The sequence below is a fragment of the Lactuca saligna genome, chromosome 1 (genome assembly GCF_052625555.1).
Source record: "Lactuca saligna cultivar CGN05327 chromosome 1, ASM5262555v1, whole genome shotgun sequence".
NCBI lineage: Eukaryota > Viridiplantae > Streptophyta > Magnoliopsida > Asterales > Asteraceae > Lactuca > Lactuca saligna.
In genome coordinates this window covers 67,926,657-67,946,922 of record NC_136417.1, presented here as the reverse complement: position 1 = coordinate 67,946,922, position 20,266 = coordinate 67,926,657, and the positions used below count along the sequence as shown (strand labels likewise).

Sequence of the window (20,266 nt, the reverse complement as noted above, 5' to 3'; positions counted from 1 at the left end):
CCGAGTCAAGCTTCACAAGGCCAACATAGAATTACTATTATCTTAAGTTTCTGTTTTAAAAAATAAAATTATAGAATGGAGAAAGTTCATTTAAAACATAAATTTAATATTGATTTTCTCTCTAGAGAAAAATAACATATTAAAAAAAAAAAAAAAAACCTAAAATAAATAAGTAAAGAAGTTAACTGCAAATGTAGCCATCAAAGAAAAACCGTATCTTTAAGAAAAGCAGCCTATTAATTTTGATATACATATTTAAAACCATACTCTATTTTCCTTAAACATGTAACGTGCATTGAAATCGAAGGGCCAACCCCTAGGGTTTTACCCACACGTCACTTTTACTACTTACATATTTTGTGGTTATGTGTATAAATACATCGTAATCTCATTCTTCTTCATCACATATTGAAAGATCAATGGAGTTGAACAATGACTCGGTTACAATGGCAACGGTGGCACCAATGGCTCCAGTCACAACTGAACGACCCATTAGGAGTGATCTTGAGTCATTCATTCCTAAACCCTGTAAGCTCTTTGAACTTCATAAATGATGATTGATGAATCATTGTTTCTTTAGTTAGACTAACTATGTTTTCTTCAAAAGATATGGCTAGAGCTATGGTTGCACCAGACATCGAACATCCCGATGGCACACAAGAACACGAGGCTTGTAACATGAGCGTGCTCCAGCAACATGCTTCCTTCTTTGATCAAGACAATAACGGCATTATTTATCCTTGGGAGACTTACATAGGTAAATCCAATACTACTTTAAAATTGTGTTGGTTCAAGTTTGAATCTCACAAGCTTCAACTTTGAGGTGAATGGTTATTCAATGTTGAATGTTAGTTTAACGACCTCATTAACTAAAAAATAGTTTGTTATCCAAATTAGTGGTGCACATATACCGGCTTTAAACCGGTTTTTTCTAGACTGGTTTAGTTTTTTTGGAAGTGCAATTTTTCTAAAATTAAAATTTCTTTTTCAGTTAAAACTCGTTCGGTTTGGTTTTGTTATTAAACCCGGTGAAAAACCGGTTACAGTTATTTATAAACCTATATCAAAATCAAAGGTTCGGTTTTGGTTGAACCGATTATAGAAAAACCGGTTTCGATTTCGGTGGACCTGTTAAAATAACGGTTTACTTTGTGAATCTCATCCCAAAATAACAAGAACGAGGTAGTTGGTTGCTATAGTGAGCTAACCTTATTTTAACATCTTATGGCTAATAGGAGCTTGTAATGTTTTATATTTAATATAAAATTATAATAATTATCCTTTTATTCTAAAAAAATAAATTCATAATCAACTTGTGAGACTTTCATCCTATTATCAGGGTTTCGAGCAGTTGGGTTCAACATATTTGTCTCCTTTGTTGCTGCATTGGTGATTAACGTGACATTTAGTTACCCATCTCTCCCGGTAAGTTGAAGTTTAGTTTATATATAAAAGCCCACACATATGTTATATTGTATTAAAGATAAAACAAAATATTTCTTAAATATTTTCTTATCAAAACTCAAAATTCATAATGAACTAATCTAGACAACTATGGCATTTGTATAGCATGATTTCTAAATCTTAGAGTTGATCACACTATATATTTTTATAGTTTTTAAATATGAATATTCCAACTAAAGTCTGTAGATTTAATGAATATTATTGAATGTTAGGAAATCGATGTCATATAGCTATTTTGGCTTTCTCTTCATTTGTTTAAAGTTAATCAAAATGCAGGTTCATTACAACGAAGATTACACTCTCGATATTTTTCAGTAATTTTTAAGTTATATATTGCAGGGCTACATACCATCTCTTTTGTTTCCAATTTACATATCCAACATTCAAAAATGCAAGCATGGAAGTGATACTGCGACGTATGACACAGAAGGAAGGTATTATTTTGAAGAGTGAAATTTATATTTGTGCAACGTTTTTTTTTTTTAAATTTATGTAAGACTATGTTTATTGGGGAAATGTAACAAATACCCTACAAAGTTTTTAGGGTTAGTGCATTTAATCCCTAAAACATTTTTTGTTATTTTATGGGCGAAGAAAAATGATATTAACATACTTACATGGATTCCACATAGATCCAAACCAATTGTAAAATTGATTTACAAAAAAACAAAAAACAAAAAACAAAAATTCTATGCAAAATCGAATAAACATTCATAAACATCAAGATTCAGATCCAACGCAAAAACTACTTAGATCAACTAAAAATAAAAGATAAACTAAGTATCTTCCTACCTTTTATTCTTACCAATCATCTTATCCATTTAAATGATGAAATATATCACATTACTATACTAAAATATCATTACATTTCATTAAATGAGAATTAAATGTTACACATATCATTATATACTTGAATAGAAGGATATGTACAAATAAAAAATAAGAAGATATTTGATTTCTCTAAATAAAATTAATCCCAAAAGCTTGATATCAACTCCAAAAGTAAAATCAAACCCAAAAGCTTCCCATATATATCAAAGAAACAACTTTAAAAACCATTTTTAGTTGTTGTCACAAGGTTGATGAGTCTGGACTTTGGAATCCTTAACAATTTCCATTGACGAATGGGTAACCTTAAAGAAACATTCCTTAAGTCAATAATCAGTCTTAAACTCAAAATCGAGAAAAGATGATGGATTAAAGAAGGTAGTCAGACTTGCGATTACAATAATTTTTTTGGAAACAACCCCATGGAAAGCAAGAAGGTAGTAATCGAAGCTTTTAGAAGGTGCCATTCAAGAGTAAAGAAGATCCAGAAAAATTTACACCTCTTCCGCCTTCGATTTACGATGTTCACTTCTGTTGCCACCATCAAGAAGCCGTCGAAGGTACCAGGAGCAAGATTTGTTGGTGCTAGCGGAGATGAAGCATAGTTGTCGAAGCTTACAAAAACGATGAAGACGAGAGGTAGAATGAGAGGTGAGACAATGGTTTATGACGAAGGGAAACAAAGATAAGTGGTGGTTTGACGGCGTTGGTAGATGTAGCCATAAGAACGAGGTCGGAGGTTCCATGTTGGGTTTCGTAGGGTCTCTTTGGAGTATCCCATGACAACATGTCACACCATCGAAATTTTGTGTAGTTTTTTTTTTCAATTTTGACACGTAAGTATGTCATGACATTATGTCACGCCATCAAAACTGATACATCATCATGTCACGTCAACAGATAACCAGGTTGATCGGTTAACTAGTCAGAATTGTAACAAACTGGAAAAGCAATATCCAATTTGAAACGAAAAATAATACAATGTCAAAATCAAATTGTTATTTAAACTTAATGACTTTTATGTATTTACCCTAAATATAACATTAAATAAAAAAGGATACCCAAACTCATCGTTAACCATCCTTAAATAAGTATATTGTATAACATCTGATAAAAATAAAAAAATAAAATGAATCAATTATTCATATACATCAACTTTAAAAGAACTACCTTTCTAAAAAAACTTATTAAAAAAAAAGGCTAATGTAAAAAGATGATAGAAAACTTATTTGCTCTTTAATATATTTATCATTTGGCTTATTGTCATAAAAGCTTAACAAGGTTTTTTGTTTGGTTTTAAAAGGTCATGAATTTTTTTTGTGCTTTTTAAATCCTTAAACTAATAATTAACCTGTTAAAAAACTAATAAAATTTTTAACTTTTCTTTTCAATTTAGTCCGGGTTTCACAGGTTACATTTAATCCAAAGGTTACATATAATCGAATGTGGATTTGTTTTTATTTTATAAAACTAAAAAATAAAAGTAATCCATGTAGGCATCGTCTTTTTTTCACTCCCGACTTTTCACTCACAAGGTACCCCTCTACCCACCCTCTTGAGCTCAACAACACCAAAAATGTTATTCTCCATGAGCTTCCTCTAGTTCCTCCGCAGTCTCACACATGGAATTCTCAACAAATCTTGTTTTTCGGGGAGTAGTGGCAGTGGATTACAACTACCACCCGAAGAACTTCTATGCTTCCTATTTAATCTCGTAGGTTTCACTTCCGAAGCCAACAACCCCTTCTCAGCCTCATCGCCACTATCACCGGAATCTTCATTATTAATGGAAGAAATTAGAAACGCCTTATTGGATGAGGTAGAAGAGGTATGAAACAAATATAAAAGAGACCCACTACGACTCTCTTTAAGCACAACCAATGCTCTATCGGGAACAGTTGTAGCACTCTCAGTGAGCATTATCAAATCGACATCTATTAGTAGGAATGGAAACAGGGTGGGTCTAGGGTTGGGCATGGTTTCCCAAACTCGCCCCGATATCTTTCGGGTATCTTATTGGGGCGCCTCATCGGGTTTCGGGTTTTCCCGTCGGGTTTCGGCTATCTTATTGGGTTTACAACAATTCATAACGAAATATTTATTCTGTTTTAGAGTACCCCGATGTCTTATAAAAAATACATGTTTTAGCATCCCTTTTGAATTAAAATATGATTAATCAATTTAATAAAATAAATTGGATGTTATATTAAAACTTACTTGATTTAAGTTTAGTGTAATACATCAAAACATAAAAAATGATCATTCACACCAGATTGTTAATCACTAAATAGATTGTCCACGGTAAGTATTTAATCTCTGATTACGTGCAATTATCATCAAAAGGATTTGAACATATATATATATATATATATATATATATATATATATATATATATATATATATATATATATATATATATATATAACACCTGTGGAAACCACAATTATAAAATTAATTAAACTTTTATAATAAAAACTTAAAATTATTAATTAATTATTTTAAAGAAATTATTAAATTTGAGATATTTTTATTAATCATGTGAAATTACAATCGTTGATTCAAATAAATATGTAAAATTAATTTTTAATATATATTAGATATTTTTTATTTGTGAATTAATGAAAAAAATAATATAAATCTTAAAATTTAAAATGGAGAATAAATACATTGACAAATAACGTCACATTAATTAGGAAGTCTAATAAATTTAAAATGAAGAACTAATAGATTAACAAGTGACATCACATTAATTAAAAGATCCAATATGGTGACATATGACAAAAGAACTACTATTTTATTAGTATATATATATATATATATATATATATATATATATATATATATATATATATATATATATATATATATATATTAGGTGTGAAACTCATGTATTGCATGCGTTTATTTAAAAGAAAAACTAAATACAAAATTGTAAACATTTGAAAATTTTGAGTTTATAAAAAAATGAGAAAATATTGAATTATAAAAATTATAGTGTTTTTTTTCTTTTTTTAAATTTAAATAAATAATTTAGATAAATAAAATAAGAAATTAATGCATCTTTAATTTAGTAATTTTGAAATTAGAATGAAAGTTAATTAATGAAATTGATGTGTATTTATTATTGTATTTAAATACTATCTAGAATTTAATAAAATAAAAAAAATTATAAAATGACATGTGAAATAAAAATTAATTTGAAATAAACACAAAATTAAATGTACCAGAATAAATGAGAATGTGACATATGCTAAAAAGATCTTTATTTATTACGGAATATATATATATATATATATATATATATATATATATATATATATATATATATATATATATATATATATATATATATATATATATATATATGATATAGATCCGGTAAGAATTTTTTTTTTGGTAGGAAGGTAAGAAGTTTTTTTTCTACATATTTTTTTGACGAACAAAATAAATGAATCACTAAATGATTCATTTGTAAGATGATTCACAAGAAAAAATTCTCAAAAAAACATCTTTATAATTCATTTTTAAGTAAATTAAGAAAAAAATTCATTTTTATGATAATTTTAGTGAATAACAACAAAATTATTGTATAAATGAATCATCAAGATGTTTTTTTGAGAATTTTTTCTAGTGAATCATCTTACAAATAAATCATCTAATGATTCATTTTGTTTATTCGTGAAAAAAATATGTAGAAAAAAAACTTCTTACCTTCCTACCAAAAATTTCCTTCTTATTTGATCTTGACTATATATATCTTTACTATCTTATAAAAGAAATCTAACTATTTCTAAAAATAGATTGATTATAATAATATTATTTTTTTAAGACGTCCAAATGATGAAGCTGATAGTACAAGTAACCATTAATAAAATAATATTAAATTTTAACCACATTTTGAATTCAAATATTTATCATCAAATCTCCTTATATTTCTCAACAATTTGATATGGTTCCCTCAAATCCCGGATTCATTCAAATTTTGAACCCTTTTAGATATCCTTAAATTTAGCATGTTGATTCAAATATCCCTCCAATCGCATATACCTCTTTGTTCCCTCCTCTGCTATAAAGCCCACCGTCCAGGAACAAAAAATGACTTCATCTCCCAAATAACACCATAGTTTGATTATTTTGTCTTCGACATGTACTTTCTTTTGTAAAATAACATTTTTGTAGAGAAAACATATCACCAAAAGAATTTACACGCCCCGCCGCTTTGCGCGGGTACACTGCTAGTATATATATATATATATATATATAATCAGGGCTAGGCGGATCGGGCGAAGATAACCCACTTCCTGCCCCGAACCCAATAAAAAAAACCGATAATGACCCGTTACCTGACTCGAAATAAACACGTTTCAGTCTTCCCTATCGGGTTCGGATTTTTTTTGTTATCCCTGTGTAGGAGCAGAGCTCAAAACGTAATTAGGGGATCTACGAGTGGTATAAGTACACATGGAAACCATGGGGTTGAGACCATGTTGCAAAGAAAATATTTATTTTTAACCATTTTTTTAAATAGATATAATATAATAGTATTAAATCAAAAGGGTTATCCATATTCAAAAACCATGGGCCTTAGATTTTGCCTAGGGTTAATTTCCTCCATAGAAGCAGATTTATAGGTTTATGTACTTGGGGTGGCAGTGCAAAGGGTAGAGGTGTCTTCGTCCATAAGAGGAGTATCCGTATGGTGAACATGTGCGGGTCTATGAGAGATGAAAAAAAATGTAAAAAGAATATAAAAAAGGATATCTTTATAAAAGTTCCGATATTTTGGAAAAAAATTTAATAAATTCTTAAAGTTTATTTTTTTGAATAAAAAAGTCCTGATTTTTTCAACTTTTAAATAGAAAAACCCAAGAAACCGGCTAATTTATTCACTTTAACTATTTTTGACATGTTCAGCAGGTCATGGGACCAAATTGTTAATCTTTCGAAAATAACGGGATTTTTTTGCAGATTTCGTCAATATTTTTATATAATGTATAAACATATTTTTTTTACAAATCTATATCAAATTTTACGTATCTGTGTATTTATTATGTTTTATATGTATATATTTATGTATTTTTATATATTTTAAATGTATAAACGTATTTTTTTACTTATTTATATGTATTTTAAACAATTTTACATATTTTTTTATGTATTTTTATGTGTAATTTTTTATGTAATATTATTTATATGTATTATGTATTTTTACGTATTTATGTATTTTTTAAGCTTTTTATATAGATGTTTATGTATTTTAAATGTATAAACGTATTTTTTTACGTATTTACATCTATTTTTTAGTATTTTAAATATTTTTTATGTATTACGTATTTATGTATTCTTTTAAGTGTTTTATATAGATGTTTTTGTATATTTATGTATTTTAAATGTATAGACATATTGTTTTACGTATTTATATGTATTTTTTTTTTTACTATTTTACATATTTTTTGTGTTTTTTTATGTATTATGTGTTTATATGTATTTTTGCGTATTTATGTATTCTTTTAGTTTTCTTATATAGATTTTTATGTATTTTAATGTATATTAAATGTTTAATTGTATTATTTTTACGTGTTTATATATTTTTTACGTAAAAATAATACACTTTAACATTTAATGTACATAAAAATACATAAACATCTATATAAGAAAACTAAAAGAATACATAAATACGCAAAAATATATATAAATACATAATACATAAAAAACACATAAAAACACACAAAAAAATACATATAAATACATAAAATAATACGTTTATACATTTAAAATACATAAATATACAAAAACATCTATATAAAAAACTTTAAAAAAAATATATAAATACATAATACATAAAAGATATGTAAAATACGAAAAAATATGTTTATACACTTAAAATAAATAAACATCTATATAAAAAGCTTTAAAAAATACATAAATACTTAAAAATATATAAAAATACATATAAATAGATAATATATAAAAAATAACGCATAAAAATACATAAAAAAATATGTAAAATGGTTAAAAATACATATAAATAAGTAAAAAAAAAGTTTATACATTTAAAATACATAAAAATACGTAAATATATACTAATAAAAATATAGAAAATACAAAAATACGTAAAAATAGATATAGATATGTAAAAAATATGTTTATACATTATATAAAAATTTTGACGAAATCTGCAAAAAAGTCCCTTTATTTTTGAAAAATTAACAATTTTGTTTCATGACCTGCTGAATAGGTCAAAAATGACTAAAGTGAATAAATTAGCCGATTTCTTGGGTTTTTCTATTCAAAATGTGAAAAAGTCAAGATTTTTTTATTCAAAAAATAAAATTTAGGACTTTATTAAAAATTTGCTCCAAATATCGGGATTTTTCTTAAAATATCCCTATAAAAAATAAATCAAAAGCTATTTTAATCATTTCAAATTTCTAGATATTATTTCAAAAGAATCAAATTCACAATTTTAAAAGTCATTAGATGGTAACCAAAGAAATCAGCAAACCACATAAACCATTTTGCATTCTTCTATAAAGAATTTTTTTTGTTAACTTTTTAAGTACGGCGATTAACAGATAATTAACTTAGAAACCACAAAAAGATAATGAAAAAGGTGTATGCAATTAGAAGACTATTTTGTTCAATTGTTGCTCATGGATCGTATTATCTTTTATTTGTCGTTTTAGCTTTAAACCTTTTATATTTACAAACAGTTGCACAAAACACAATTTCATGTTTTGGAAGTTTAGTATTTTGAGAATTTCATCCATGTCACAGTTATTGTTAAATAGTATTTTGGTCATTTTTTTAAAAAAAATTTTTAGCTGCCCACACGCATCCTCGATCCTCAATATTTGAAAATCATATTAATCACCGTTGATATGAACTATAACGTTTTTCTTTTATCAAATTATACACCGTTGATATGAACTATACAAACATGTTTTTAAAAGTTCAAATATTACTGTTTAGATTTTTCATGATTTGGTCTAAAATACGTTGGTGCATAGCTCATATAGAACTTATTTTACTATTAAATTAAATGGATAATGACTTGAAAGGGTAACGAACTTTCGACTTTTGTCACATTTAGTCACTAAACTTTTTTTCGTTATCTATTTGCCATTAAACTATTGAAACTGTTCACATTTTACCCTTATGACCGGCTGTTGCTGGTCATAAGGGTAAAATGTGAACACTTTCAATAGTTCAATGGCAAATAGATAACGAAAAAAAGTTTAGTGACTAAATATGAACAAAATCGAAAGTTTGTTTCCCTCTAAAAAGTTCAATAACTAAATGTGAACAAACTTTCTCTTGTATTATGTTTTATCAAATTATTTATTTTTGTTAAATTGTAGCAACATTTGTTGATGAAGAAATCTATGAAATAAAAATAAAAAAAATTTAAAAAAATTTAAAAAAAAAAACCTAAAAATATATTTTAAAAAAAAACAAAAAACCAAAACCGAAATACAAAACCAATGGTTTGACATTTTCCAAAATAAAAAATCAAAATTTCCAATCTGATTTTGGTTTTACAAAAAAATGAACCATTCTCACTGATGTGAATTATGACCATTGGTTTGGCATGCGAAATTTGTGACATCCCATGAATATGTAGTTACAACATCGTCTGAACTCGTAATTCATAGTAAGGGGTTAGAGTATCATCGCATGAATATGTAGTTACAACATCGTCTGAACTTGTAATTCATCACCTACAGGTTATGGGCCTGTTAGTGTTTCCACTATGTTGTCTAGAATAGTCCGTGGTCGCCATCTATACTCTGGTAGATGACTACATCACCACATTGCTGGTTAAGGTTATGGTATCTCCTTTCATCCTACATCACATATTCATCATCATCTATAACCTAATTATCATCACCTTTCTATCATCATATATCTCTCATCATTTTATTTCATCACACACCAACTATTTCATCTACCCATGTTTCATCCGCGATATATTTGTAGATATAAAATAAATATACCGTTTAAATCTTTTAAAACATGTATAAAATCGTTCATCCAGCATACACAACAAGTATTCAAATAATATGCACACATAGCACGTAATTTATATAAAATACTTCATACATATGTGTAAGATGAAAGTAACTATATCTACCATAAAAATCCCATAAATGCTTCCTAACTTCGAACCCCAAGGTTTACTCTACTAAAGCTTCATATTCTCGACTCTTTGAACATAGAAGGGTCCAGATCTATCACACCAAAAAGCTCAAGATAGCTCTTCCTCTCACTCTACACGCTCAAGCTCGCTAGGGTTCTCACTTATGGGAAAGGTAGTGGCAATTGAAGGCCATAAGTGCCTTTAAATATAGCTCGGGCCCAAAGATTTAGGGTTTCTGCCAACAACGCAGACTCATCGAGTCGCCTCACCGACTTGTCGAGTCCATTTATTAATCCGAGTCATCAATCGCGACCTTACTCAACGAGTTGAGGCTTCAACTCGCCGAGTCTCTCTTCTTAACTCAAAAGAAAAATACTTAAATTATGATACCTGGAAATCCGGATGTTGCATTTTGTTTTTTTATTTCATAGATTTCTTCATCAACAAATGTTGCTACAATTAAACAAAAATAAATAATTTTGCTAAAACATAATACAATAGGAAGTTTGTTCACATTTAGTCATTGAACTTTTTAGAGGGAAACAAACTTTCGATTTTGTTCACATTTAGTCACTAAACTTTTTTTCGTTATCTATTTGCCACTAAACTATTGAAACTGTTCACATTTTACCCTTATGACCGGTAACAGCCGGTCATAAGGGTAAAATGTGAACAGTTTCAATAGTTCAATGGCAAATACATAACAAAAAAAAGTTTAGTGACTAAATGTGACGAAAGTCGAAAGTTCGTTACCCTTTCAAGTCATTATCCCTAAATTAAATAATAGGACATATGATGAATATTATTCCTTTAATTTAATGAAACATCCAAATTCCCAATCTTTTAACAACAAATGGACGAAACCCAAATACAATGCGACTTCAATTTTCATGAACTTTTTATCAGGTTACGATCCACGGGATAATAATTGAAATCTGGTTAGGCCGGAAGTAATGTGTCAAGTTTGTCTTACGGTTTCAAAATTTTGTCATTTATATAGTATACATTATTACATTTATAATGGTATTTTTTAAAATTAATTAATAAAAAAATAAACATTTCAAACAAAATATTTTTTAAAAACCTAAAATTTAGTTAAACAAGAAAAGAAAATTACAACACAAAAAAATATAAAATTTCAAATTACAAACGTAGAAATATAAATAACGAAACGTATGTGTTATATTTTTTCGTAATCTCTTCTTTCGCTGTTATCGCAATTTCTTTTTCGCAACTGGTGATATTGCTAGTGTTTTTCGTTAAGATCGTCGTGACATAGTTTTTTTTTTTTTCTTTTTCTTGTACGAGTGCCAAATATTGTTCTGGTTGTTTTTTTAGAACATAGAGAATACAAAAAAATAATAAAAATAATAAAAAACAACAACAAAACAACAAAAAAAACTAGCAAAAAGCTAGGAATGAAAGTTCAACGTGCATTACAATAAGATCAAAATTGGGTTTTGAAGCGACAACACTCAATTGAAATCAAACTTAGATCTACTAGAGCATAAAAGAATGAGAAACTATGTTATGGAAAATAAGACTTATTTTTGGAAGCTCCTTACAAAAAATAGTATTATTTCTAAACATCTAAATGTCCATTTTAGTTGTTTGCTTGTCGATGTTACCCGAATCAATTATCGTCACTTTTCCCTTTCCTTTCTCTTGGTCTCTTCATATGGGGTGAATGAGTTTTGGAACCTCCAAATGCTCCTCTTCATTGAGGTTAATCCCGACATGTGCATCGGACGATTGACTATGAGTCGTTTTTTATATTTTGGTTCTTTTAGAAGAACCACCTATAAACATTTCAAAAGTTTCGACGTCTTTCCATTATTTTGAAAATTTCACAACATTCCAAATATGTTGAAATTTGAAATTTACCCCCTTTTGACTCCGACATAGTGCAAGAACGCTTTGCAAAATTATTTTGCCATTCGCATCACTTTGCCATTGACGTTTGATACTCAAAAATACTGCATTAAACTTGTCACAACTTTGTTGACATTTCTCCGGTTCAAGTAAATTTGGTCCTTTTTTCCTATAGTCTCCAAGCTTCATTTTGCGCTAGAAAACGCCTAATAATTTTCCGGGAAAAAGGACAATCTAGGTTGTTTCTGACCACCAAATCTTTAGAAACATCTACCCATGCACGAGCTAACAACATTTCTTCCGTCATAGTCTATTGCCTTAGAGCCGCCTTTCCACTTATCTAGGATTGTGGTCGAATTTCTTATTGCTCTGAATTCGTTTTGAGGACGACTTCTGGTTGTGTTTGAGTTTGGAATTGGGTTTTCGGTGTTGATTGGGAAGTCAGGAAGATAGTTAAACGGATTAAAGTCAGGTGTGGAGCTTGAACAATTAATTGGGAGGGGAGGGGGGGGGGGGGAGTATAATTTTTTTATGCAGATAAACACCAAAAACATTGAATCAATGTTTGTAGTAATTTCTCTTATCTCTTTATATCATGAGGCGAGAAAGTTATCCAGACTTCCATTTTTCAATTCTTTTATTTTTATTAGAATAATAACATTTTTGCTAACTTAAAAAAAAAAATAATCAATTTGGTTTTTGGAAGACAAGAAATAGGAGAGTATGTGGTCACAAATGAATAATGAGACCAATCAATATGAAGCCAAGAGTATGCTACATATTGCAACGCATAAACACCATAACACGTAAAAATTTACCATAGCTTACCCGTTTTACTCTTAGTGGCCTGAATTGTAGATCATCGTCAGGTGGCAGTTGTTCATTATAAAAGTTCATAGTAAGAGTTAAAACAATTAGATTAGGGCCGTGGCAAAGAACTTTAAGAGCGGTTGAGAGGTAATTGAGGCTAAAATTGGAAAGTGAAAGGTAAGAAATACAATTGAAAGGTAAGAAAGAGAAGAGAAATTCTTGAAAGTTTGTGGGACTTGGCTTTGAGTTTAGGATTCCTGGCAAGATTTAAAGCTTTTAACTTTTGGCAAGATGCAAGAGTATCAGGTCTTATCAGATATGTCTAATACTTGAAGTGCAAGCAGGTTTATGTTAAGTGGTAAAACCCCATTGAATCTATTACCACTTAAATCAACTATTTCCAAATGAGGGAGAAGAAATAAGTAAACAAGAAGAGGGCCTTTAAGAAAATTTTGTAAAAGATTCGGTGTCCAAAGATTATTTAAATTAGAAAATGAATTGGAGCTACTGTCCGTTAATATATGATTTGGGAGTTCTAATCTAACAATCCTACCAGAAGAGGAATTCCATGTGATACCCGCCCGGTTGCAACAACTGGAAAATGAAAAAGTTGATGCATTGGTAGGCAACCAACCATTAATTGGCAATTCCAATCCATTCATGAAACCCCTTAATCCTCTAAGATCAACATAATTACATGTCGGATTTTGTGAGCTCGTGTTCTAGGTTTGGTGTTTCAATTTAAAGTAAGTAATTGAATATAACACGTAAATTCAGACATTCTGTATGAATAATTGAAAATAAAAATAAGTTAAACTTAATCAGGGGGCTGATGGTCCGAAGGAGAAAGAGAGAATAGAGAAATGGAGAGAATACTGAACATACCTGATCGATTCTGGTGTGGAGGTGAGAGGTGGAGCTATCAACGGTGATTGTAGATTGTCGATTGTAAGGTGTCGAGATGGACAAGTGCTCTAACGAACAACGTTGAAGCGATTGAGCAAGGGTTGGAGGGTCTGATGACTTTGGTTTAGAGTTTGGACTACCGAGAGCAAGGGGCCAGGCCAAACTTTTTATTTTTGGGCCACAAATATGTGCAAAATTTATTGGGCTAGACTACTTCTAAGAAAAAAATCAGAGGAGGGGGGGGGGGGGGGGGTAGCACTGCCCCTCTTGGCCCTAAAGATGCTCCGCCTTTGATCGAATTCATTTTCCATTAGAGATTGGAGTTGAGATGAGAAGTTTATTTAAGGTTGGTTTTGAAATTGTGGTTGGTTTTGGAAGTGAGGTTGGTTTTTAAATTATGGTTGGTTTTGGAATTGAGGTTGGTTTTAGGATTGATGTTGGTTTTGGACATGATATGGTTAGTAAACATCACCATAGTATAAACTTGGGGGTGAGTACATCGGACGATCAGTTTGGCTTTGGACAAAAGTAAGTGGAGAATGTGAGATTGGGCTTGTGTTTTGGATGTTTCTTTTGGTATTTTTTTGGAGTTTTTGGGTTGGAAAGGGAAGCCATTTTTCACAAAAATATGATTATTTGAATGAAAATTTGAAGAAGATAAAGTGGTATAAAATGTGGTATGTAGTAGTATTTATATATGAGTGAAAGGAGTAAAATAAGAATTTAGTTGAGAAAAAAAGGTCAAATTTGACCCAAAAACGATCAAAAAAATTAAAACAATCAATACCTTCCCCCTCTCTCTCATCGATGAGTTTCTACCGAGTTACCGAGTCGAGCTCGGCATGCCGATTCCACGGCCCGGTGTTCATCAAGCCCACGTCTGCAATGTCGAGTCCTTTGTCGAGCGATTCTGTCCAGTCTTAAAGATTGAGTATGTCACCAAACTCAATTATTTAAGCAAGTGACAAAAATTTTGGATCCATCACCGCAACGAAATATTCTAGTGATTTTTTTATTTTCTTAAAATGGTCGGTGTTTTATCGTTTACTAATCGTTTATGGTTGTAAACTAATCAATATTGATTAAACAGTTAATTTATTTAATATAAGAATGGTTATTAAAATTTTTGTTTGTTTATTAATCTTGTTTGTTTACTTACATTTATTTATGAAAGCTCATTTATATTTGTTCATTTATGTTTATTCGTTTAGATTCGTTAATTTATATCTATTTATGGATTTTTTTTTACATTTGTTTTTGATACTTATAAATTTATAATCTCTTTTCAAAATCATAATGAAGTTTTTGAATGTTTTATTTTGTAGGATTTGCATATAATTGGATTCTTATTTATGTACGGTCTTGATTTGGAAGTTTATATTCATTTATGTCCGTATAAGTTTGTTTTTTCATTTTACTTTTGTTTATGTTTTTCATTTATGGTTATTCGTTTATATTCTTCATCTATGATTGTTTATTCATTTTGATTATGATCGTTTATGTTTGTTTGTTTAGTACCTGAAGTAAACAAACAAACACAAATAATATATATATATATATATATATATATATATATATATATATATATATATATATATATTCTTAAGTGAACGAATTTGTACAAGAAAAATTAGATTTGTTTATTTGTATATATATATATATATATATATATATATATATATATATATATATATATATATATATGCGTAACACAATATTAACATTGAAATTAATTTCATTTTCTAGGTATCTTCCAGCTAACTTTGAGAATATATTTAGCAAATACGGCAAAACTATGCCAAATAAACTAACATTCAAAGAGATATGGAACATGACCGAAGGAAATCGTGTTACACTTGACGTATTTGGATGGTTTGTGCTTGATCATTACAAACAAAATCATTAGGCATAAAACTGAGTGATAACTTAATATGTTTCATCATCTACAGGATAATGAGTAAGTTGGAGTGGGGGATAGCATACTCTAGTGCTAAAGATGACGAAGGATACCTGTCAAAAGAGAGCATTAGAGGTATCTTCGATGGTAGTTTATTCGAAAAACTTGCTAAACAGAAAGCAACCAAGGGGAAAAAGATACATTGAAAATGATGCATAATCCTATTGATAAACAGTATGTATGATGGATATAATGTGGAACTAAAGTATTTGAACACAATAACATAACTTATATGTCTTAGATATGTGGGTGAAAGTTGATCATATTATATTTAATAATTTATCATTGTAAAAGTAATCTAAAAAGACATTATAGGGGTTTGATTGTAATCGTATGTGTATTTATGGTGTTCCAAGTAATTTTTTGTACTATCAGATTGTGTTGCGAGCATTCTAACTACTATAGAAAAAGAAAATTAACCTGACATTGTGTGAGTCAACAATGTTTTATCATACATTGTGCTTTTATGTTTGCTGTAGTACATTATTATTTTTGTTTTATATTGCTTTCATGTACTATTTGTTGGTAATTTTAGTATTACTTGTCATTTTGTGTAATAGAATAAACATGATTGCTAATATGGATTAAAATTTTGATAGAATATGAGTTAGATAGTGTATAGTGCATACTTATATATATATATATATATATATATATATATATATATATATATATATATATATATATAGGACAAGTTTGATACTAGATATAATTAAATTCAAGGGTCAAAATCGTATTTATTTTTCCTTATTTGTTTCATGACTATAAATAGAGTTTATACACTAGTCTTTTTGCCCCATCATGAAATTGAATAATACATATACTCTCTAGAATTTTTCATTTTTTGTGCTTGAAACATAAAGTATCATCATAGATGATCAAACACTAAATTTCTTATCAACCTATACATATGGGAGAAATATCAATTCTAAAACCAAACTTTTCTAAAAATGAAATTGATATTCTTGTTGGTAACCATGGTCGAATATTTCAAGGATATGCCTTCAATGTTCAAAAAGTTGGAAATTTTTGAAAGTAATGATTTTAGAAAGGAAAACCAAGAGGCATCTTTTGTTGACAACTCTGAAAGTAGTATATGTTGATGTATACTATAATATCTGAATCCGTGGAGGCGAAACATTGGAACAAACATGGAAGAGGAGTAAGTGGGAGAAGGACGACTATATTTGTAAATGGAATATTCTTAACAGTATGTATGACTCCTTATTCGATGTTTACCAAAATATGGATAATACAAAGTAATTATCAAATTACCTTGAATCAAAATACATCACTGAAGATGCTTCTTCCAATAAGTTCTTGGTTAGTGATTTTAAAAATTCCAAGATTGTTGATTCAAGGTCTGTAATGGAATAATATAATCATTTCCTTCACATTAATGTTGAATTCACACTACAACATATGAATGAAGATGTATAAATATATTATTGTGTCTAGTTTGGGAAGCATTTGTCAATCGAAGAATCTCTTTGGGTACAAGAAAATGGAAAGAATGATGAAAAAGTTAATTTGACAACCCTTCTATTAATATGGTTGAGGAGAAGAAAACTAACTATAACAACAAATGCAAGAAAAGCAAGTTTTCGAGTCCTAAAATTCCAACAAGAAACCAAATTATTTGGTTTGCTAGAGATGTCATAAGTTGGGACATTTCAAATGTGATTGTCATGTTAAGTTGCGTAACAATGATTTTAGGAGTAGTAGAAATGGACAAGGGTCAAAGGACCAACTTCAACAGAAGTAAATTAAGTGTTTTCCTAAACATAACAATTTTGTCCAGAATTATGTTTCACTAATTTTCAAGTCTTACTATATACATGCTGATTATTGTGCATGGAAGATCGACTCGAGATCAACAAGTCATATTTGAAAGGATTAATAGTGGTTCGAGATATTGATTCCATTTGAAGATGGATTTGTGCTTAATATGATAAATGATTCAAGTGTAGCTATTTATTAGGATTGGAGTTATTAGTCCTACAATTTACTTATTGAAATACAATTAAGTTATTTGATGTTTTATTTGTACCAAAAATTCATAAAAATCTTATTTTATTTTTTGTGGTAGTTTAGATAGTTTAGGTTATAAAAAAGTTTATGAATTGAATAGTTATATCTTATCTAGGTGTGGAATGTTTATTGAATTTGGTTATTATTGTAATTTTGTGTTTTGTTTGAACGTTATCAACAATTGTTTTTTCACTAGAAATTATGTATTTAGGTTTTAATCTTCTGAAGTTGATGATTTTATAATTTGGCATGTTAAATTGGTTCATGTCAATTTTTGAAGAATGCATAGAATTTAAAAAGATATATATTCTACACTTTGATATCAATGCAGAAAAAAATTAAGACTTGCTTGCTAACAAAAGTTACAAGATAACCATCTTCTAATAGTCAAAGAAATTTTGACTTTTTTTTTTGGAAATTATACATAGTGGTTTAAGTGATTTCCACTCTACTATTACTTTCGATAATAAAAAGTATGTTGTTACTTTTATCGGTGATGTCACTCGATTTCATTACATATATTTTTTGCACGTGAAAGATGAGTTTTATATGAAAAATATGAGGCTTTGTAAATTTATGGGTTTGCACACACACATACACACACAATAACCCTAGTCAGTTGGTATCACCCATGAGATAACGTCATCCTACATGCTATAATAAAATGGAATCATTGAACGGAAACGAGTTATGAAGGAAATGGTTGAAGGTTCGTATTGATCGGATACACTTAAGTATGAATAATGAAGAACAAACAAACATGACAAAGAGTAAACAAAAACAAAAGAACAAGGATGGCCATAAAGATGATTTTACTAAGAATAGGTTCTCACAAAGAGAACAGCCGCACAATGCGAGACACGAACCCTATTAGGGTTTAAACATAATAGTATAGTATATACAGTTATAGAAATAGAGATCCCAATATTTTTGGGATATATTCTAATCTATGTAAGGTTTGATCCTGATACTAAGATTATGGATCATATATTTATTTTATAATTATAGAGTATATCTAGCTAATAATTAAACAATAATTAAGATTATGAGGATCACGCTGTCGCTAATGAAGTTGTTGTTGGCGCTGGTAGACAATGTGTTATGTGTTTGACTCATCAGATCATAAGATGTGGCCATAAAATCCACCCTATTTGATTATGTCAAAGTTAATATTCAACGGAGTCGTCAAAATCATCATTAGAGAACTTTTTAGGTTCTGTCAAAATCTCAGGTTTCAACCAATTAAATTCATCAAGATGAAGATCAGTTAAACGCTTACTAAGTTCAAGAGAGACCAACACAAGATAGCCTCATTCTAATTCTTTATAGCTCATGCCCTATATACGAAGATTTAATAGATGTTGGGTGGGAGCAGCAAGAAGATTGTCAGTACGTTGAATGAACATTTGATTTTGACTATAGAGGTAGAAGATGCCACTTCTAGTTCCCAAATGAACATGTGCTGAAACGACTCAACACCCACTGACAACTTTTTGTTTATGTAGGCAATGCCATACAGAAGGAGGAACTTATTATACTTGGAAAGTTTGGCTTGCTTGTTCTATTTGAGGTAGATGACAGAGATGAACCAGCTAAAGGTAAGTTCAGCTTCTTGAATTTGGTAACAGTTGTTGAATTACCAATTTTACCTCATGAGCGTGAACACCTTTATGTTTTGAAATTATCTCCTGAATCTGGGTCCACTCACTGTAGTCATATCTAACTAACTCACAAGCAAAAAAAACTTTAGTGTATTCGTACTCTGCCTTCTTCTTGACTAGATGAATTTTGAACGATTCATCCTTAGGTTTGGAGCACATGTCCTTATTGACGGGATCCAATTTATATCTTTGAGCTAGAACATCTCTAAATTTCTTCCTATCAATTTGATCATTCAGCTTAGAAACCCTGTTTCATTTGGCAACATCAATATTGAAATGTTGAATAGTTGTCTTTTAATCATTAACCATTTCATCAATAGAGGCAAGGATCTGAGCAGGTTTGATGGATCGATGTTTATCTCTTTTTCTTCTAACTAAAGCATTATGCTCCAACATGATTTCTTTGACCTCCTTAAATGTCATTTTCCAATTCTCAGACAATTTTTCCAAATCAACCATTAATTTGCTTTTCTTGAAAGGAGGAGGGGCTGAAGAACTACTAGTAGCTGAGGAACCTCAAGCTTCAACTTCATTTGTTCCTCCTGAGAAGGAAGCCTTTCTTTTTCTTGGATTGAGTTGATCATCATCAGACTCAA

General features: G+C 29.3%; 1 protein-coding gene across 2 annotated transcripts; it reads left to right on the top strand.

Annotated features, from left to right (window-relative positions):
* The first annotated feature begins 408 nt into the window (after positions 1-408).
* LOC144999115 (putative peroxygenase 3) lies at positions 409-16,271 on the top strand. 2 transcript variants are annotated; one of them, XM_078958689.1, is made up of 6 exons: positions 409-528; positions 608-757; positions 1,340-1,425; positions 1,804-1,898; positions 15,768-15,893; positions 15,971-16,271. In XM_078958689.1, the coding sequence occupies exons 1-6, from the start codon at positions 420-422 to the stop codon at positions 16,122-16,124; spliced, it is 720 nt and encodes a 239-aa protein (XP_078814815.1). In that variant the 5' UTR covers positions 409-419; the 3' UTR covers positions 16,125-16,271. The 2 variants fall into 2 exon arrangements, with proteins under 2 accessions (XP_078814815.1, XP_078814816.1); XM_078958690.1 differs by lacking the exon at positions 15,768-15,893.
* Positions 16,272-20,266: the final 3,995 nt, after the last annotated feature.

Bases quoted from the DNA above. Each gene is read 5' to 3' on its own strand.
- LOC144999115 (XM_078958689.1), top strand. From the start codon at position 420: ATGGAGTTGAACAATGACTCGGTTACAATGGCAACGGTGGCACCAATG. The intron at 758-1,339 runs GTAAATCCAATA...TCCTATTATCAG, and splicing joins TCCTTGGGAGACTTACATAG to GGTTTCGAGCAGTTGGGTTC. The intron at 1,899-15,767 runs GTATTATTTTGA...TTCATTTTCTAG, and splicing joins ACGTATGACACAGAAGGAAG to GTATCTTCCAGCTAACTTTG.